Source organism: Chaetodon trifascialis, chromosome 20, assembly GCF_039877785.1.
Source record: "Chaetodon trifascialis isolate fChaTrf1 chromosome 20, fChaTrf1.hap1, whole genome shotgun sequence".
NCBI classification, from domain to species: Eukaryota; Metazoa; Chordata; class Actinopteri; order Chaetodontiformes; family Chaetodontidae; genus Chaetodon; species Chaetodon trifascialis.
In genome coordinates, this window is record NC_092075.1 from 20,955,540 (window position 1) to 20,976,067 (window position 20,528).

The 20,528-nt window shown below is 39.9% G+C and overlaps 1 protein-coding gene across 9 annotated transcripts in view; it reads left to right on the top strand.

Moving 5' to 3' along the window:
• The window catches only part of dennd1a (DENN/MADD domain containing 1A), a 30,821-nt gene that overhangs the window by 504 nt on the left and 9,789 nt on the right, over positions 1 to 20,528 (top strand). For 4 of the 9 annotated variants that reach the window (XR_011603398.1, XM_070988299.1, XM_070988301.1 and 1 more), the window contains exons 2-19: positions 4,410 to 4,474; positions 8,564 to 8,607; positions 8,933 to 8,982; positions 9,556 to 9,675; positions 10,351 to 10,420; positions 11,027 to 11,107; positions 11,371 to 11,424; positions 13,474 to 13,584; positions 14,217 to 14,317; positions 16,003 to 16,048; positions 17,452 to 17,553; positions 17,672 to 17,797; positions 17,997 to 18,098; positions 18,235 to 18,322; positions 19,231 to 19,271; positions 19,833 to 19,904; positions 20,009 to 20,065; positions 20,335 to 20,502. Coding sequence is in view for 7 of the 9 variants with exons in the window: in XM_070988299.1 (XP_070844400.1) it covers positions 4,410 to 4,474; positions 8,564 to 8,607; positions 8,933 to 8,982; positions 9,556 to 9,675; positions 10,351 to 10,420; positions 11,027 to 11,107; positions 11,371 to 11,424; positions 13,474 to 13,584; positions 14,217 to 14,317; positions 16,003 to 16,048; positions 17,452 to 17,553; positions 17,672 to 17,797; positions 17,997 to 18,098; positions 18,235 to 18,322; positions 19,231 to 19,271; positions 19,833 to 19,904; positions 20,009 to 20,065; positions 20,335 to 20,502 (1,498 nt within the window). In the remaining 2 variants the exon portion in view is untranslated. Of the gene's footprint in view, positions 1 to 4,409; positions 4,475 to 8,563; positions 8,608 to 8,932; positions 8,983 to 9,555; positions 9,676 to 10,350; positions 10,421 to 11,026; positions 11,108 to 11,370; positions 11,425 to 13,473; positions 13,585 to 14,216; positions 14,318 to 16,002; positions 16,049 to 17,451; positions 17,554 to 17,671; positions 17,798 to 17,996; positions 18,099 to 18,234; positions 18,323 to 19,230; positions 19,272 to 19,832; positions 19,905 to 20,008; positions 20,066 to 20,334; positions 20,503 to 20,528 lie in introns of those variants that run through there. The other 5 variants (XR_011603399.1, XM_070988300.1, XM_070988302.1 and 2 more) reach the window with 2 other exon arrangements.

Genomic DNA, 20,528 nt, shown 5'->3' on the forward strand with positions numbered 1-20,528 from the left:
GTCGTCCCATACCGGATGCTAGTTTTCAGGACAGAAGTGGAAGACCGGAACGCCGGGTTTTGACAGAAAGCCTAGTGCTTTCCTGTAGCCTAATGTCACTCCTTCGACATCATGTTACTGTTGTAGGCCTACGACTAATGTGTCATTAAGTTTTGGTAAATTAAGATTTGCAGTCCATTGTTTTTGATGGTGCGTTTGTGGGGAGGTAGCTAAGGATAATTGCTAATAATGATTGCAGGTAAAAGATCTGTTCCATCACCATAGTGATTGTAATACAGTAAGATCAGGGACAGTGAAACTAAACAAGCCATTTGACAGAACTGAGTAGTTAAAGAAAGCCTATTGGTAATTTCTACCGTTCCACACTGCAGACAATGACATGCTTTAATAATCACCTCGTGAGGGTGAGTATGGAGTCCCTGCTGTGACAGGGTCCCAACTTTGTGCGGGACATGTCCATGTGTGTGTTTCTTCAGATTTTGTTGTTCTTCAAACAACACAATGTCTCATTCCTAAACACCAGCATGCTAATTATTGGATTAATCTGTAATCTGTAAATGTCACCTTGTATCCAGCAAGCCTCTGTAGACTTTCACAACTGCAGCACTGAACAGGGCAGCAGCTACCACAGGGGATACGAAGGTCACCTCCTCGGTATTGTTTTTTGGAACTTCAATTCTAGTGAATGAACAACACTCTGTACCTTTTTTGATACCACAGTAAAAAGAAAAACAGTCCAAGGCACACAAAATAGGATGATTTTCCTTTCTTTTTATTAATAACCTGGACTCCTGTCCGGTACAGGAAAAGTCAGTGAACACATCCTCACACATTTGTAATAATGTTAATAGTAATGATTTGAGGACCAGTTGATTCTTCCCTGTTGTTTTATCTGTGCAGCCTTTCATTGAAAATCTAATTGTAGATCTGTTTTATTTACAACTTTGGTGCTTCCAATACTATCAAATATGTGAATGGAGATAGTATCATTTTGAACACATAATATCAAAAAAGTATTGATATTTTTGACAACCTTCTGTTAAACATAGCGAGTTTTGAAGGCTGATTCTGATACTTGTAGACAAAATGGTTTTAAGTTTGACTGCAGGCAAAAATTGTTAAAATCAAAATATTATTGAAGTGTGGAGAAAACATTGAAACACCATAATATATTAATATAATTATACAATGACTTCAGTATTTCTAAGTTACTCTGTAGAACACTAACGTAAATATTCAAGTTTTATTGTCTTCCACATATTAATTAAATAAGTAAATAAATTCAAATTCAATACCCGTTTTTTATTTTTTTTATCTTTATAGCAGTATTCCTATGAAACCAGCAGCCTGATCCACTTCACTGCTCCTTCCACCTGATAGCAGTCAGTCTGCTGTAGATACAGTAGTTGTCTTGCAGCTGTTTGTTTAGCAGCAGCTGAGCAGAGCTGTGGTGCTGAAAGGACAGCGGCAACCCAGTCATGTACAAATACATGTACAAAGTAAGTACAAATGCGGTGAATAGCCACAATATTTGTTATTTGTAAATCAGAGTTCCCACACATCCTGGAAAATAGTCGATCAGTTTTGACCGAAAAAGTGAAATGTGCTGGAAAATCTTGTGTTTCCTGGAAAATTATTTCAGCATTCTCTTATTTACCTTTAGCTGAGAATGAACTGCTAGGCTATCTGTCAGAGCTGCCCAAAATGAATAACACTGTCATCTGAAAGGGATAAGTCATGTTCAGGATCATGTTAAGGTTGAAATGGTAGTTTATGGACGAAGGTGTTTTGAATAGGTTTTTTTCGGTTCTGTTGTGGAAATGACGTGAACACACCCCCAAGTCACATCACATGATAGCACATGCAGCTTGAATGACTTTTAACTTAAATGGCCAAAACTTGAATAATGTACATTATTACTATCCTTCAAATGTAAATATTAATCACTACTGGCTGGTAATTGTAGCAGTTTTTGATGGGTTTTGATTAAAGTCGTTTTCTTCCACAACTTAAATTGGTTAGGATGTTTGGTTCAGTTGCTAAAGTTGTCATGCTTGCTAGCTTGGTTTGCCCACAAAGGTTTAAAGGTTTTATGTATGAGATTTTGAATGTTGAGGGCGGCACGGTGGAGCAAGCAGGTAGTGCGCGTGCCTCACAGCAAGAAGACTGCTGGTTCGATCCCCGGGACGGGCAGGGCCTTTCTGTGTGAAGTTTGCATGCTCTTCCCGTGATTGCATGGGTTCTCTCAGGGCACTCCGGCTTCCTCCCACAGACCAAAAACATGCTCAGGTCCTTAGGTGTGAGTGTGAGTGTGAATGGTTGTTTGTCGATATATGTTGCCCTGCAGTCAGCTCCAGCCCCCCCCAACCCCGAAAGGGATAGTTGGGGTATAGAAAATGGATGGATGGATAGATTTTGAACGTTGATATAGCAGCAACAACTTTTTTCTGTGTAAAGATACAGTATAGTGCAGTAAAAGCATCCTGAGCAGAGAATCAAGTCACATTACGTTGAATGTGTTGCAATCCAAACTTCTCTGTTTTTTGTTTCCGTAGCCGGGTGCGTGCGTGCATTTTAGTACATGACTTCCTCAAAGTGCATCAAGTGACACGGATGAAGAAAGCAGATTTAATTCAGTAACAATCAAGTTTATAGTCAACATTATGAGTAACCAGCATTAACACTGGTGCCAGCAGGTTTGTGGACTGCTAAGTCTTGAGTTTTGCCATGGACTCCTGGCACAAACTAACACAAGAATAAAATGGACACAGTGGACATGACTTTTTCAGCTAACTTGGGTTTCGACTGCTTCATGTGTAGTGCTGCTTGTCAACTTGTCTGAGTCGAACAGTTGTATGGTAAAGTTGTTTACATGTTATTCTGAATACTCCAACCTTCAAGTCGACTTGCCTATCTCACCGAATCTGAATTGCCTAAAAAGTTGGTCACTGTAATGAGTAGGATTTTAGTTAACAATAAGAGTAACTAACCAGTGTTATGCTTGCAAAACAGAGACCGCATGCTTTTGACGGAGCAGCAGTTATCCTCAGTCTGATGCGTTAATAGTGACATACTGAAACCAACAGCCTTATTATGCACATCATTTAAATAATGAATAAAGTTGCTATAAAGGTTGAATTTCATTTAAATGTTAATTATCCCAGGTACGCAATGACATTACCTTCACATCCATTCATAATGCAGATGCAAATCCCTGCATGATGGGTGGAGACTGTGCAGCCATCAGCCGCTGTTGGAGCCAAGCTGTGCAGACAACAATCATTTGTTCTATCTCAGAAACAAGTTGCTGCTGTCTGCTGATAAATGCTGTTGTGAAGTGTTGTTTTATTCAGTTTTTTTTAAATTGAGCTTTTTAAATACTTCTGGATATTTTTAGTTGATACATTTTTTCATTTAAAATAAGTGCCCTGCAGAGAGAGTGCAGATCTACTTAAGCAAACAGAGACAGTGCAGACAGAAGCTTTAGTTTAAATAAATATTCATTCAAGTTCAGAAATAATGGCTCATTTGTTATTATTGGAAATGCATGTATACACCTCTCCAAGTTATCATTCAGTTAGGACACATTTGTCTCCTTACTTCTGATCTCTTCAACAGCAGCATGCAGATGTAAACACAAGTAAACCATGATGGCTCAGATATATTTAAACGTCTCACACTTTGAAACATACTAAGGAGTTAGTAAGAAGCTACAGCTGCTGAGGAGGTCAGATGGGAAGTAAATGGTCTGTATTGTTACTTTATGTTGTTGGAATGGATGTTCCATCATTAAGAACTCCAAAAGCAAGTTAAGCACATATTTTGAACTATGCTAAAGTAACCTTTTTTAGTTGCTGCTCTGTTTTTATTAATTACCACAAGTGATCGTGTCAGGCAGTACTTTGCACGGTGCCACTGTACATGAATGAATACATGCATGCATGCATGTGAAGATTATTATTTGCTTCATTTATTTGTTGCATAATGATGAGGTTAATATGAGACTTCTCTGAATGAGCACCTTGTGATGCACACATGTTCTTTATTGATGTTTTACGTATTATACTGAGGGGCAAAGGGGAAGCTCAGTTAACATGTCACTGACTGGTCCAGAGACAACTTTATTTCTGAATGAAATTTAGCTGCACCATGGTTTCAGCCAAAAGCCTAACAACCATTCTTGATCAGTGTACAACAAACACAACCTTGGGTTAAAATAAGTACAAATTTCAGATTTCTGACAGATTGAACACTACTGTGGAATTACAGTGGCATTGTTTGTTTAGAAGTTCAAAAGTTTGAGGCTAGTGGAAAGCTCTATTATATGATAAATATTTCTTTACTGTGCCTGATGTTATGTTCTTTAACATGTAAAGATCATAATTTCAAGTTTTTATCCTCTGTTTCAGGGAGAGCCCTGAGTCCACTTTTGAGGTGTATTTGGAGGTAGCCCATTCAGGCACATGCAGCTCTGGTAAGTCTCTCTCAGTATATATATATGTATGTATGTGTGCGTGTGTGTGTGTGTGTGTGTGTGTGTGTGTGTGTGTGCGCGTGCAACATAACTCAGCATTAGCTAGACTCTGCCTCTGTTCCTTTAGATAATATATATTATTACAGCAGAGGCCATTTTGACTCCCTTATTAACTAAGTTAAAGGAAAAGGAAAGGGTGGCCAAGTTTGCACTGTAAGTAAATGAGAGTGTGACTCCTTTCATTCAAAAATATTCATATACATATATATGTGTGTGTGTGTGTGTGTGTGTGTGTGTGTGTGTGTGTGTGTGTGTGTGTGTGTGTGTGTGTGTGTATGTATATATATATATATATATATGTATATGTGTGTGTGTGTGTGTGTGTGTGTGTGTGTGTGTGTAGCCAGGTATTTATCACGTTGTGGGGACAGAAATCTAGGTATAGGGAGGGAAAAATCATTCTTTGGAGGAGTTGCTCCCAACTAGACAAATGCAAACTGTAGCAGGGTTCACAGGTACATAATGGCTCATCATGAGGGATCAAAAGTTGGGAACAGCTGGTTTATTACTATATGATAAATGATAGTTGTTTGATATAATGTTGATGTGTCTTGTCTCTCTGAGACTTTTTTATTTGCAGCATGTGACTAATTTCCTGGGTACTGAGGAGAGGTTGTCGGCATTATTTCTAAGAATTTCTTCCTGTTGGAGTCTTGTGCCTCTCACGGTTTCCTGTTCCGTCGTTAAGATGCAGTATCAGTCTCAGGTCTGACTGTTCATAAAATGTGAAATATTTCGGACTTTGTTTCAAAGAACAGTTTCACACATTCACTTGAGACCACCACTTTGTTCTTTGTACACATAATTGAAGAAATAACTGGGCCATATGTCAGTATTTTAATGAATGAAAAGTATGCACAAGAGTTTGATACGTGGAGGATCACTTTTTTCCCTAAACATGCATAATTTTATTTATTCTTGCCAAAATAAGCTATCTTTCTCAAAGTATGACGATTACTATGGAATTTTATGTACGGTGGTGATGTCTAACATGTCTTGTGTTTCTGAAAACCAAAATCCTTTTACATATTTTAACACACGTAATGCAACAGTGTGTGTGTGTGTGTGTGACCCTTAGCATGTTGCAGTGCACTCCTTAAAGAGGCCACCTGCTGGAGAGAGCCTGCAACCACAAACACAGCAGATTTTTTTTCTTTCTGTTTTAATTGATTTACTCCATTTGTGGAAAATGGACATGCAGAATTTAGTAGCAAAATAAAGATAATCTGTATTTTATACATCCAGAATATTTCTTTGCACATTCAACCATCTTTAATTACAAGCAGCACATACTCAGAATGCATCTTGGGAAATCTGCACTACAGGGCCAGAAATATGTGGACATTGCACATATGAGTTAGTTGAACACGTGATTATGAAATCATAGCTGCAGTCTGCTGCCATAACAGTCTCCACTCTGCTGTGAGGGCTTTAGCGGCGATGTTTGATACCAATAACAATATTTTGGTTTTGGTTTTGGTTTTCTGGGTTGTTTTTGTTCTGTTTGTTCGTTTGTTTGTTTGTTTGTTTGTGCACAGGAGGACAGACTTTGTAATGGGGCCAGGTTTTATATGTGACCTCAAACCAAGTTTAACATTTCTGGACTGACATATGTTGTGATTGACTGGCCAACCTATACACAAATGCCAATATAAAAAGCTGATATCAGCTGATATATTGGCCTTGCTTTTTAATTGGTTGAGCTGTTGAAGGCTCTCCTCCAGATGTTTTGACCTGGCTGCAGTGAAATGCATCCATTCAGACAAAAGAACATTCATGAGGTCCATCGCTAATGCTTGGCGTTAAGGTCTGTCAGTGCTCCACGTTATCCCAAAGTGCAGTCCAGTGAGTTCCACAGCAATACCATTGTTCATCATGGAAAAGCAAGTCTTTAGGAAGCTGGCTTTGTACAGAGGCCATTGTCATATTGTAACAGACAACATGAAACTGTTGCCACAAAGTTGGAGTAACAGTGGAGTATGCTGTACAGGCAATGGGCTCTGTAGCATTTTAAGGAATCCTCTTATCAAATCCAAGTCAATTACTGAATTGTATTAGGTTTACTGTTTAAGATTTAAAAGTAACACAAAGATATGTAATCCCCCTTTATTGCCTGGGAAGGTAGAAACACCACTGTTTTTAGGGGCAGCCTAATTAATGGTCACAATCTGTCATTACATGCTGAAAATGAGATGAGCAACAGAATACATGAATTATTCATGAAATCTATCTGGCACATTCAGTGAACAGCTGTGGCCTCCTGTTCTCCTCCAGCTACTGACTCCAAATCCTGTTGGCCCTGATTCACAACTATGAAGTTGATCAGTTTCAATGCAGATCTTATCTGAATCAAAGTTTAACTTGGAGATTGTTACAGTGACATGACATGATCAGCTCTTCACCACTCTGTTGAGCTACAAAAACACACAGTCCGCTATGGGTTATAGTGATGTTACAGAGTGATGTGTCTCTTCACTCAGTATAAATCTTTGTCTGAATACAGACACCAGCAGCAGAAAGCACATTAACTAACTAGTGCTCTCATTTGAACCACTGACAGCTACCGTCATCTTAATATGAGAAGCTGCTACTGGTATGTTTTCCATTGCTCTTTGTGAATAAAAGAATAGTAGGAGAGATAAGTTGATAAGAGATTCACTAGCATCAGAGCTTAACAAATCTGGATTTTTTGCTGACCAGAATTCAAATTCAAAATGGAACTGGCTGTATGAACCCATCCCCAGCTGTGTCTTTAGGAGCTTCCTTTAGACAAGATAATCCTCTATTCATCCCTCAGTAGGGAAATTTTAGTGTTACAGCAGCACAATGGCAGAAAAAATAAAACAGAGGCTACGCTAGAGCAATTGAACTCAGATTCAAATCACAGACAATAGCAGTACACATAGAGTACCGACACCAGTGCTGTACTTGAACTAATAGTGGAATACCATCTCAAGCAATGATTGACAGGGACAGGGCTGCCGCCATCATCGGTATGTACAACAGCATTTCACCAACACCACAGAAACTGGTTTGCATTAGGGGATTTCCTTGTGCACATTCCGTGCACTCCACACACCTTCAAGAACTGCACAAAATCAGCTGATCACAAGGTTCCTTACTGTGAGACATTTAATCGTTGTCAAGCTATTGCAGTTTTATTTATAGAAAGGTGGAGCGAAAAATACTGCCACACAGAAGAAGTTGTATGAAGAGAATGGAATCTCCTCCCAAAGTGTGGAACTTTCACAATATCAGATGATCTGCATGGACACACGAAGCGCTGTTGAAATAGGAAGAATAGTGGCAGCCATTGAAATACAACTGGCTTGTTTCCAAAATGCATCAGGATTGTTTCGATGTTCCTTTCCTTTGCAGTGAGGATGCAGGAAAGGTTTTCTTCTGTTGACTCCTCCATGAAGCTCATATTTGTGGAGATGTTACTGCACAGTGGAACAGTGCACCTCAGTCTTCTTGAAGTTCTTCTGCAGTCAAAGGGGGTTGATTGGCTGTTTCTAACAATCCTACGAGATCTTCTTTCAGGAAGTTTTCTTGGTCTTCCAGACCTCCGCTGTTGTTAACTGCCATTTCTTCCCGTACCAAATGATTCATGGTGCCGTTAGATTGTTGCTGGAATGCCCCGTTAATACAGCTGCACTCCTGTGTTTGTGTGCGGAAGGCCAACAATTATGGATTGAAGCAGAATATTCTGATAGACGTAAAAATGTTGTGAATTTTGGAAATGATTTCATCTATATTTTCGACTTTACAAAAGAAACAGTTTTAATTTAATTTAATGTTTACATTTTTTGTAATTGATTTTGACCCCAACGCCCCTTATGAGTCCATCCTCTTCAAATCCCCTCCCTGGATGATAACCGGAGCAGGGGCCCCCTGTATCTCTGGCAGTCTACATACTAATTTCTTGAGTAGAACTTAATTTACCAGTCTAGAAAAGGCGAGGTTTTTGTTTATTGTTTTTCTTTCCGTTCCCTTCTCCAGTCATTTCATGTTGTCCGTTTCTCATAGGGCCAGAGGTGCGAAGACAGTACCCTGAAGACTACACAGATCAGGTCTGAAAAATAATATACTCTACTCCAGTTTGCTTTTCTCTCTGTCACCCTCCTCATGCAGTTCATTGGTTTCTTTCCCATTTCCCCCGTCTGTAGTTGTTTCTTTCTTCTTGTTCTCATATGTTGTACACAGGCTTAACTCTAGCCAAAGCATCTTCCACTGTTGTGTACTGCTTATTTATGTCAGAGATGGAAAACTTCACATTACATTCCTTTGAATGTTTTCCACTTTAATGCTAAGCAATATTATTTGTACATATAGATGATAATACATGTAAATACTGTGTACGTCTGTATGCTATTGTCCTTCATCTGTGCTCTACAGGAAACTATCCAGACTGTGCCCAAGTTCTGCTTCCCTTTCAGCATGGACAGGTATACACACACACACACACACACACACACACACACACACACACACACACACACACACACATCTCTCCACTTTGGCCCACACAAGTGCTATAGGCGGGGAAATCTCAGAGTACCTCAGAAAAATATCATTTTGCTCAACTTTGTCCAGCCTCAGATCAGCATTGAATCATAAAGTTGTCTCTGAGATATCAGTTTCATCAGTGAGCCATGTATATAAATTAACTTTTGCTATGCTCATATTTTTGCAGTCCTATAAAGGAACACTGTTAAATACAGTACAAAGGACTCACATTTTCAGGGTGACAGCAGAGTAGATATGACATGCACTGTTAAGCGGATCATCAGTAAATCAATGTCTCTCTCTGCTAGTTGAGTATTTCTGTTTTTCACTGCGCTTCATACATAATACTGTGTGTTAGTGAGTGCATTACAGACAGCAGTGAAATGAGTGGATGTCCTAGAGCTCCTTTCTGCCCTCCACACATGACAGAGCATGGGAACCTGCAGGGGTCCACATCCCTTCATCTCTCTCCTCTCTCTCTTTCTGCTCTGTGAACCTCTCTCACCCTGCAGGCTGACAGTCAGCCAGGTTGGCCAGAACTTCACATTTGTGTTGACTGACATTGAGAGCAAACAGAGATTTGGCTTCTGTCGCCTCTCCTCGGGTGCCCACACATGTTACTGCATTCTCAGGTGAGTCTGTGGGTGTCGATGGGTGTGTGCAGGCAGTGCAGCCTGTAGCTTCAGCATGTAATCAGCGGATAGTCTAGTAGTATCCATCGAATAGATAAGGTTTTGGGAAAAACAAAGCACCTATATTATTAAGTTATGGTGCAGGCGGTATGGTGGAGCAGCAGGCAGTGCGCGTGCCTCACAGCAAGAAGGTCGCCGGTTCGATCCCCGGGTCAGGCGGGGCCTTTCTGTGTGAAGTTTGCATGTTCTTCCCGTGCATGCATGGATTCTCTCCGGGTACTCCGGCTTCCTCCCACAAAAACATGCTCATTAGGTTAATTGATGACTGTAAGTTGTCCATAGGTGTGAGTGTGAGCGTGAATGCTTGTCTGTCTCTATATGTTGCCCTGGACCGATTGACTGGCGACCGGTACAGGGTGTACCCCACCACCCAGGCAGGGTGTACCCCACCTCTCATCCATTGACAGCTGGGATAGGCTCCAGCCCGAAAGGGATAGTCGGGTATGGATGGATGGATGGATGGATGGATGGATGGATGGATGGATGGATGGATGGATGGATGGATGGATGGATGGATGGGCTTTTGGTGCAATCTAGTCATCAGCTCAGTGACTCTATTGGTATATATTTTAAATATAAAAAAATCAAACATCAAAAAAACATTTTTTTTCTCAGCTATCTGCCCTGGTTTGAAGTTTTCTACAAGCTGCTTAATATCCTGGCGGACTACACCATCAAAGGTCAGGTAAGTGATGGACAGGTGACTCATCTTGCTATGGGGACATTATGTCACATTACTTGACTTTAGTCAGCAATTTGCTCACTAAATGTGTGGCTCCCATCAGTATTTTGCTTTTGAGCTAAATAAAAAAAATCTTTTTTTCAGCTGCAGTTCTGCCTCAGTTCGTCAGGTTGGCTTCACATAATGAAGAATTAGAAAAATGAGAAAAGGAACAAGTGTTAGTTTCAGCTGGTTTCTGCTTAAATTGACTTAAATTGATCTGTTACAGTGCTAAATTGATTTACATTTAACAGTTTTCAGATGAATCTGCAGTAGACTCCAGCAGAATGTAAATGTCTCATGTTTATGCTTCTTCACAACTGGCTGCACACTTGAGAGATAAACCGACAGCAGTATAAACAGTCACGCTGCTGTCTGATAATAACATGGCAGAGTTTTAATAGCAGTACCAAGTGACATTTTCCTGGATGACTTAGCCGTAATTATTCTGTGCAACTTCTCTACCAAATGATTCATTTGACCTTGGAGTTCTGTTTGTGTGTTTTTACATGAGACTGTGTATTTTTAAATTGGCCATTGCATGGATTTTGGATCTTCTGAATGTTTCAGGAGAGCCAGTGGCAAGAGCTCCTGGTGTCACTACACACACTCCCTATCCCTGAACCTGGAGTCCCTGTTCATCTTGGTGTGGTGAGTCTGACTTCAGTTTCAGCTCAGTTTCAGCTGGAAACACTGCAAGTATCTGTTTTCATGAAGGAAAGTAAAATTATTGCAAGCTGAATCACCCTGTCAGAAAAGTGCCTGTATACATCACCACATGTCTGTTTCATACAAGTAGAGGAGTAGTGTTGACTGCACAGTTTCTCAGTCTCTTGCAGTGCTTTTTATTTCTCTCTGCCACTCTGTGAGGGATTCAAACTATAACTGATCCTTTCGTTTTCTGTTTTCTCCAGCATTCATTCTTCACTGTGCCTGACACAGAGGAACTCCCCAGCATACCTGAGAATGTGAGTGTTGTCATTTCCAAACTGTCAAACCTCTAAGCTCCATTACATTTGACCAGAGCTATTCAGATCTGTTTCTTAAATAAAAGTACTAATACCACACTGTAAAAGTATTCCGCTATGAGTAAAGTATAAAACATAAAAGTACCCAGAAACATGGCCCCTGTGCCTGTTCAACTATTATATACAGTATTATATGCTTAGATGATGATTACTCATGTAGGTAAGTTAGAAACTATAGTTGGAATTCCAAGCAACATAATCAGTGAGATGTGTGTGCATGCAAACAAATCGCAATGACTAACAGCAACAGGAGCTTTTTTTTTGCCTTAAACTGCATGAATCACCAGTAATGGGTGGAAAATGTCCCATTATTTTAAGATGGATACCTCCTGGTTTGCTTAGAGTACAGAATTAACATTTAGTTCCAGCAGTCTGGTCAGAGTCCTGGTTTCACATGGTGCAGAGTACTAGAAGGTGACACAGAGTCTGGTTAAGAAGGAATGTTCCTTTTAAGGTCAGGCGGTTCACATTACATGTTACTGTCTGTTCATGGCTGTTAAATGAACTGTGCAAACATTTGCCAGGCTCTATGATCAATACGTAGCTGATCAGTTTGATATGTGTTCAGAGTTTCACTGTGTGACTTTATGACAGCTGATCTATGTGGCTGATAAGTCCTGTCTTGACAGTTTCTTGTGAGAGAAGCTGTACCTGTAGACACTTGTGTCATATATCTGACAGAAAATGCAGAATTTTCATCCATGCAATCCGTCTATAGCTATTTCAAAATAAGATCTCCATTTGTGGTAAAATTAAAAAAAACCCACTGGGCATGTATGTGGACTAGATAAAGCAGCCTGCCCTAAGAGGATCTTTCTATACTCTAGGTTTGCTGAATGAATAAATATACAAAAAATGTTTAAATGTACAGTTCTTTAAATTCTAACAAGTCTTTCTTCATGTTGAATGGTGAAGAAAGACTGTTTTAATGAATGTTTTAATATTCCGATATTGCAAGATAAATTTATTCTGAAAGCTAAATTTAGCATCTTAAAGCTATAGTATTGTTTTCAGTTGACAGAGTGTCTCAAAGCAGCTGAACTATGGCTGTATATTTGGTGCTTTCACTTTTGGAAATGGGTTGGAGCTGAAGACTTCTAATTTAATGAAAAAATTCTGGGTGCGTGGACTTTGACAGTGAGTTTACCAGACCTCTGTTTCTGCTCCACATCCATTCTTTGACTCCTCATGATTAAGGCAAGAAGCTCTAGGCTCCATTAGCTGCTGTGAGTAATATACGTGCCAGGTTTGAAGAAGGAGGAGTGGAATAAAAAGATGATGTCTCTTTTTCTGCTGCACCAATTTTGATCCCTTTTTTAATCTGTCTATTGTGAGTCTGACACTGTTATAGCAGTGCAGTGCTAAATCTATGGAGCCCTCATTTATGACCAAAATGTCAGGAGTTTGATAGTGTGGTGTTCGTGTCTTGTGTAAACTTTTTGGTAACAGATACTGTGGATTGGTGAAAATCTGTATGATGAACTGGCAAAATATCAAACTGACAAAGTCCAGTTGCGATCGATTGAGTGCCCTGAAGCTTACAATGACCTGGATGAATGAGAATATTCACAGGCATTTTACCACCTGATTTTCACAAAACCATATGGAAGCCCATTCCAACAACAAAACTAAATAGATACATGAAAAAGATTAGATTAGATTTTTCGCATTTGTGGCACATTTTACTAGTCAGTAGTTGAATTTAGAAAGTAATCAATTTTGACCTAATAAATGGTAATGATGTGATAGGAAGTACATTAGACCAACTCTGCTGTAGTTATGAGCAATATTTTTCTTACCCTGCTGCCTTCACTGTCCCACATTTAAAATAATGCATTGCTGTTTGTCAGTTGAAATAGTTCCTTGATAGTTTTTGTGCAATACTGTTTTATGACTTGAACCACAGTTTATGTCATTCAAACTGAATTGTGGTCTTTACCTTCACAACTAACTCTCTTGTTTTTCTCTTATTGTTTTTGACCCTTGCAGAGAAACCTAACAGAGTACTTTGTAGCAGTAGATGTCAATAACATGCTTCACCTGTATGCTAGTATGCTTTATGAACGTCGAATCCTCATCTGCTGTAGCAAACTAAGCACTGTAAGTAGAGTCCACTTCCTGTTTCTTCTCTCTTCTACAGCTCTGCCCATTTTGGTCTCTTAAATCTTTCAGTAATGAGCAAGTCTGTTAGAATCTATTGTTTACAGGACCACAGCATTTCCCCTGTGACCTTTCAGAAAAGAGTTCAGAAAATGTTTTCTTTAAATGGCATTTTGAAACTTTAGAATTAAATGTGTTTTAGATGTTTTTTTCCTGACCAGAACTGTCTAATATGAATCATTGTAAGCAACCCAGAGTTGGAAATTGTCTTAATGTGAACTAAGTTAATAGTAATCAATCTGGATATCCGTAAACTCAACACAAGACAGTACATCTGTTTATCTGTATTCATTTTTCAGTGAAGGACTTAAACAGGAAATGATTTTGAACTACAGAATAGTTGCTGTACCACCACAGCTTTGACCATGCAACAACTATAAAGAGTTCTATATGTTAGAAAGTTGAAGAGGCCTCGACCATAAATGGATTTATTTGCCCATCAGTTCATTTCAGTCATCTTCTTTTTTCCCTGTAATGGTGAATGAGCTTTTATCTACAACAATAACATGCAACCAAATATATTTTGTATGTATATATTATAATATTTTGTTTTATTGGTGGTTTTTCCACAGTTAACAGCTTGTGTCCATGGGTCTGCAGCCATGTTGTATCCAATGCACTGGCAACATGTTTACATTCCTGTCCTGCCTCAACATCTGTTAGACTACTGCTGGTGAGTATGCTGGCTGCCATCATGCTCCAAACCTGTTGTGTTAAACAAAGGGTACTTTGCATACAATTAGGTCATTGATGACCAAGAGTATACACACAAGTCAATCCAAGTCAGTCTTTATTGATTTTATTGATCTATATGTCCTTGCAAATAGATAGATAAATAGATAACCTCATAGATCGTGGTTATATGTCCAGGAGTGAGTGATTAAGTCCACGTCTTGTCTGCGTGTAATAATGGTAAGGTGAGGTAACAAAGTGCTTAAGTGAAAACCAACTGTAACTCTCAAATAATTGCTTTTACCAGACAGAATCAGACCTACATTACTGTTTTGCCCTGTTTTTATAAGTTTTAATTGCATTTCATCATATTTTGATAAGATTTAGATTGATTCTGCTGCTCCTGTTTGACACTTCCCCCATGTTTATCTTGAAAAATTCCAATTATTTTTCTCAGTGTTAAAGGGGTATTTCATCACTGGAATGATATCTGTTTAGTAGAAAAGACACAAATATTTTTGAAATTGGTGCTGTAAGACCAGAGAAAACAGAAAAAGGGCTGTGGTATTCATTCGCTCAAAAGGAACCACCACCAGAATGCTCTGCATCGTACCAGATCACTAAACGCTTCCCCTGGTGGGTGAAACTGCAAGCTGGGTGGTGCTTGGTTTCAGCTTATCCGGTTTCAAGCAGCCTGGTCACAATCTTTCTTGTATTACAGCTAAACAGTACACTAAAATATGTTTCTGAACACATTTATGGCGAGAAATAGGCAATGCAGTAACAGAATCATGATGCATATTTGATGACCACCTAGTTTCATGGTTTGATATGCATTTCCTGTTGCCCATCTCTCCATCTGAGAGAGAGAGTAGCGGCTCTGTCTCAGATGTAGAGAGGGGCAGCTTCCATGCACTTGTGTCCGTGGAGGTGGACACACAAACATCTGAAGTCAAATGTGTCGTTCAAACATCCTACAGCTGGCAAAAAACCCGACAGATGACACATTTCTTTTGTCAGCAATGAGTGGGAAGCTCCAGGTGCAGGCAGCATGGAGGGAAGTTTAACATTATTCATTTGCATACGCTACCCACTTTGTAATGATACAAAGCTGGTTGAAAATCAGCAAGTTCTCCCTCAGTTCAAATGTTTAACACTGAAAATGCAGCTCAAAGGCTATTTCATCAGGTTATTTGCAGCTCTTGAAAAGTCTTAAAAACCACTACATTTATTTTCCAATAAAAGCCGAACATTTTAACAGAACATTTTAAAAATTCTTAAATTAAATGTATAAAAGTCTTTAATATGTTGTGTTGCTTGCTGTAGGCAGTAGCGTTATTTCTAAAATGTGTCTGCATGTGATTGCGGCTGTCAGGAGATGTTGCACATGGGGTGGTTGTGACAGTGGGTTGTGCTGCTGCTCAGAAATGCTGTTGTCGTCAGGGTACATTTGACCTGCACAACCATGCCACTGCGTTGTCTACCATCATTAACTGAATAATAACGATGCTAAAATATTCTAATGAATTATTCTAATGACATGTCACTTGATCTGTGAATGAAATTTGAGATTAGGATTTAATATCTGCCTGGCAAAGTTTGACAGGCTTAGACTACTGAGTTTAAGTTCCATAACCCAGCTGTTGTCTTATCAATGTTTAACCATGAAACTGACTCTTTTCTCAGTGCCCCTATGCCCTACCTCATCGGAGTACATTCCAGCCTGATGGAGGTAGGTGTATATAACTGACATGAAAGAACCAGGACATTCAAAACATTATTATTATTATTATTATTATTATTATTATTAGTAGTAGTAGTAGTAGTATTGTTATTATTATTATTAGGGCTGTCAGTTTAACGATTAGATTAATTAATTACGCTGCAAATTAACGCGCTATAAAAATTAACGCAATTAATCATGAGTGGCAAGTCAATGCGCAAGCATTTTAAATTTGGCCCTTTGAGTGACCCGTAGGCTGCAGTGAGGTCGCATCCTACCTGCGCCACTAGTCAAAAGCAGGGTGACAACAGACGTGGATGCGACACCGGAGAGCGAGGCAAGCCTACTTGGACCTTTGAACGGCAAGTTTATTTATAAAAAGAACAAAGACGGGACTATTAACAAGAACGCGGTGATTTGTACCTTGTGTAAAAGTCAGGCAATTAATTACAGGATTTGTAATTAATTAATCTAATTAATCGCATTTTAATCTCATATCTGCTAAAGGTCCCCAAATAAATAATTTGAATTCTAGGACATTACAATTCACTGACATTCACATTACAGCTGGTGAATTCTTTTCATCACTGTAGTTCTCGACGGTAGCTGGAAATTAGAGTCAGATGACGCTATCTGAAACGCCTCTTTTAGGCCCTCGTCTTCCACGATTGAAATCGGCCTGCAATCAGCAGCAACCCACTTTGCGATTGAGTTTGTCAGTTTTTCTGTCGTGGCTTTGCTCATTCGTTTTCCTAACTCAGCAAGTGTGGGTTGGCGGAGTGAGCTCACGGTAGCACTAGCGGCACTAGCAGCAACTACATGTGTTTAGTGTTTAAATGATAATTCAGGCTGGAGCTGCTACGGTGATAAGAAAATTCTTTATTACACAAGGTACAAATCACTGCGTTCTTGTTAATAGTCCCGTCTTTGTTCTTTTTTAGAAATAAACTTGCCGTTCAAAGGTCCAAGTAGGCTTGCCTCGCTCTCCGGTGTCGCATCCACGTCTGTTGTCACACTGCTTTTGACTAGTGGCGCAGGTAGGATGCGACCTGCCACTGCAGCCTACGGGTCACTCAAAGGGCCAAATTTAAAATGCTTGTGCATTGACTTGCCACTCATGATTAATTGCGTTAATTTTTATAGCGCGTTAATTTGCAGCGTAATTAATTAATCTAATTAACGCGTTAAACTGACAGCCCTAATTATGAATAATAATAATAATAATAATAATAATAATAATAATAATAATAATAATAATAATAATAATAATTTAAATTCAGAAATTCAGTGAACATTTTACGCTGCTTCATCTGGTGCTGGCAGATTTAAAGTTGTATAGTATCCACCTGTTTCACAGGCACAGTGACTGCATCTTTAGTTACCTGTTATTATGCTCTGTCTGTTGCTTGTAGAAAGTTCGAGGGTTGGCTCTAGATGATGTGGTGGTCCTGAATGTGGACACAAATACCCTGGAAACCCCCTATGATGACCTCCAAAGCCTGCCCAATGATGTGGTGAGGAATTACTGTCCTGCACAGTGTGTTTTGGAAAAAAAAAAGTCCAGTTTTAATATAGATATGAACATTCGGAGATGAAATTGTGTCCTAATGACTTTAAATTCATGTCCCACAGGTTTCATCTTTAAAAAGTCGACTGAAGAAGGTTTCAACAACAACTGGGGATGGTGTGGCTCGAGCCTTCCTCAAGAGTCAGGCAGCTCTGTTCGGCAGCTACAGAAATGCTCTGCAGATTGAGTCGGTCAGTACATTCTGCACACCACAGACATGAAGGATGCAGGGAACAGCCAAAAATAGAGTTGACCTTAATCCTTTCATGTGAGTTTAGCCAAGATGGCAAAGCCACATCCTTGGACAACAAGGTCAAAGGCCAGGACTACAGGGCACTGAAAATACAATGTTGAATGTGTCAGGGTTGGTCTGTTTTCCTGCATTTTTAGGGTGAGCCAATAACATTCAGTGAGGAAATCTTTGTGAACCATCGTTCCAATGCCATGAGGCAGTTCCTCCAGAATGCCATCCAGCTGCAGTTCTTCAAACAGGTACACACACACACACACACACACACACACACACACACACACACACACACACACACACACACACACACACACACGAACACACCTTTATTTCACCTACCCTCTTACACTCCAATACATTTTGTGGTTCTGCCTGCAGTTCATTGATGGCCGTTTGGACCTGTTGAACTCAGGAGAAGGTTTCAGTGACATCTTTGAGGAGGAGATCAACATGGGCGAATATGCAGGTGAGTCAGTATGTGTTACTTTTCAGTCAAGTCCATTGGTGCATGGAGTGCACCTATACTGTGTGCTTATCCATTTAAAGGGGAATCATTCCAATAGCAGCAAGAGTCATGATCAACAGCACGGTAAGTGTGTTGTTGTGTAAGCATATGAACTAGACCAGGCAAATTACCCGTGTTTGGTTTGTTCCGTTTCCTGTTTTGTCCCTTAACTTCTGGTTGCTAATGCTGGCTATCCAAAGATTGGTCCTGATTGGTTCACACAGCCTGATATACATTTTCAAAGTCGGAATTACATGTCCACATTTATGAGGAAGTCTTACTGAAATGACATTACAAGAACAGAAAACAGTGTGTGTCCAGCACACACTAACATGTAATCTTACAGCACCACTTCCTCCACCAGGAAGATTAAACAGACCATCTTTGAACAAAGTTACAGTGTTATCAAGCCAGCTGTGTGTTGGAGTACATGTTTCTTTGTGAATTTTTCAAGAGCTCTGATCTTTAACTTGTTAGTATGATAATATTAAGTTGTTAATATCGTTTGCAATCGTCACAATTACTAAACCAGGTAATTGTGACACTGCTGTTTGGATAAAGAAATATTGCATTAACATATGTTTTGAACAACCACTCTAATCAGCTGATCCCAGAGCTGTACAGGAGAACTGATCTAATAAATGCCACTATGTCAATATCAGGATGTTTATGAGACTGCTGTAGACAAAAGTCTCTCATTATCAGAGGCACACTAGTTACACACTGCAGTGGTTTTACATCAGCTGTCAGTCTGGATTTTTTTTAGACCTTGTTAACTAGTACCCAGTATGCCCACTACTTGATATGGTTGACCTTTTATTGTTGTGACTCCTCCACGCCCCACCCCCACCCCCACCCCCACCCCCCAGGCAGTGACAAGACCTACCACCAGTGGCTGTTCACTGTTAAGGTGAGATGTCTTCAGTGCTATTACCCTAAAGAATACATTGAATACCTTCTTGGTATTTTTGTCTTTTGTTTTTGCCCCAGTAACGCCACCAAATAGTGTGGTGTAAGTGCATACTGCTATGTCTGTCAATCTATCTATCCAAAACTTTTGGACCTGGAAAAAGACCAACAATTACTGACCAGATTGCCCAAAACTGACTATGGATATGGTTTCTCACCAGAAGATGATTCTTTATGATTTTGATGACTCCCTGATCCACACTACCACTACCAGGTCTAACTTCCTCTTGGCTAATATTTTGATCCATGAGGTGTCTTGACTAATAGTGGACTCTTCTTGATGAGTCCTACTGTTTTAGGTAACCTCCTCCATGTCCTTCAGGGTACATCTCACCTTTTAAGCTTTACTTGTGGGAAGCCTATAAGAGTCATACAAATAAATGTAATGCATTCTGTTTGAAAGTGTTGTTTTGCATCTGTACTGAACACTGCAGCCTCTGGGTGCTGCTAGTGATGCTTCAGACCTTTACTCGTGCTTTATAAAGTATGTCCGTTCTAACAGAAAGGTGGCGGGGCTATCTTCAACACCGTGAAGACCAAGGCAAACCCAGCCATGAAGACCGTTTACAAGTTTGTAAGCAAATTTTTGCCTTCTGTTGGCTTTAGAAATTGGAAAATGAACCGTTAGTTAGATATCAGAATGGCAGTGATCTGGCTTTGTTTATGTTTGTTTCACAGGCTAAGGACCATGCAAAAATGCGTATAAAAGAAGTCAAGAGCCGGCTGAAGCAGAAGGTAGCTCTACACTTGTGACCAACCATTCTGTATAATTCCTTCCTTTTCCTTGTAAAGACTGTTACACTGGTCTGTACATTTGGTCTGGTCTGACAATTCTTGGTCTCTCCCTCACAAAAAATACCTTAAACACTACCTCGATTTACCTTAATTGAACCTCACCACCCCAGCCACGGCGTGCAGCCTCCCTCCCCCTCCCCTTCCCCCTGCTGTACCATCAGTCCTTTCGCCCATGTCAACCTCCAGCTCCCTGTGCCCCCCCTCTGCAGGAGCAGGCAGAAAATGGCTTCTCTACAGCAGGGTCAGCAGTCATCGATGATGACAACAGAGTGGGCTTTACCTCTTTCACCAGTGCAGTCAGTAGGGAGGGGTCTCTGCGCACCTTGGATGATCAGAGGCCAATCACTGTGCACTTTGGACAGGTGAGCAGGAATGAGGTAGGTGATGACAGAAGGAATTTCAC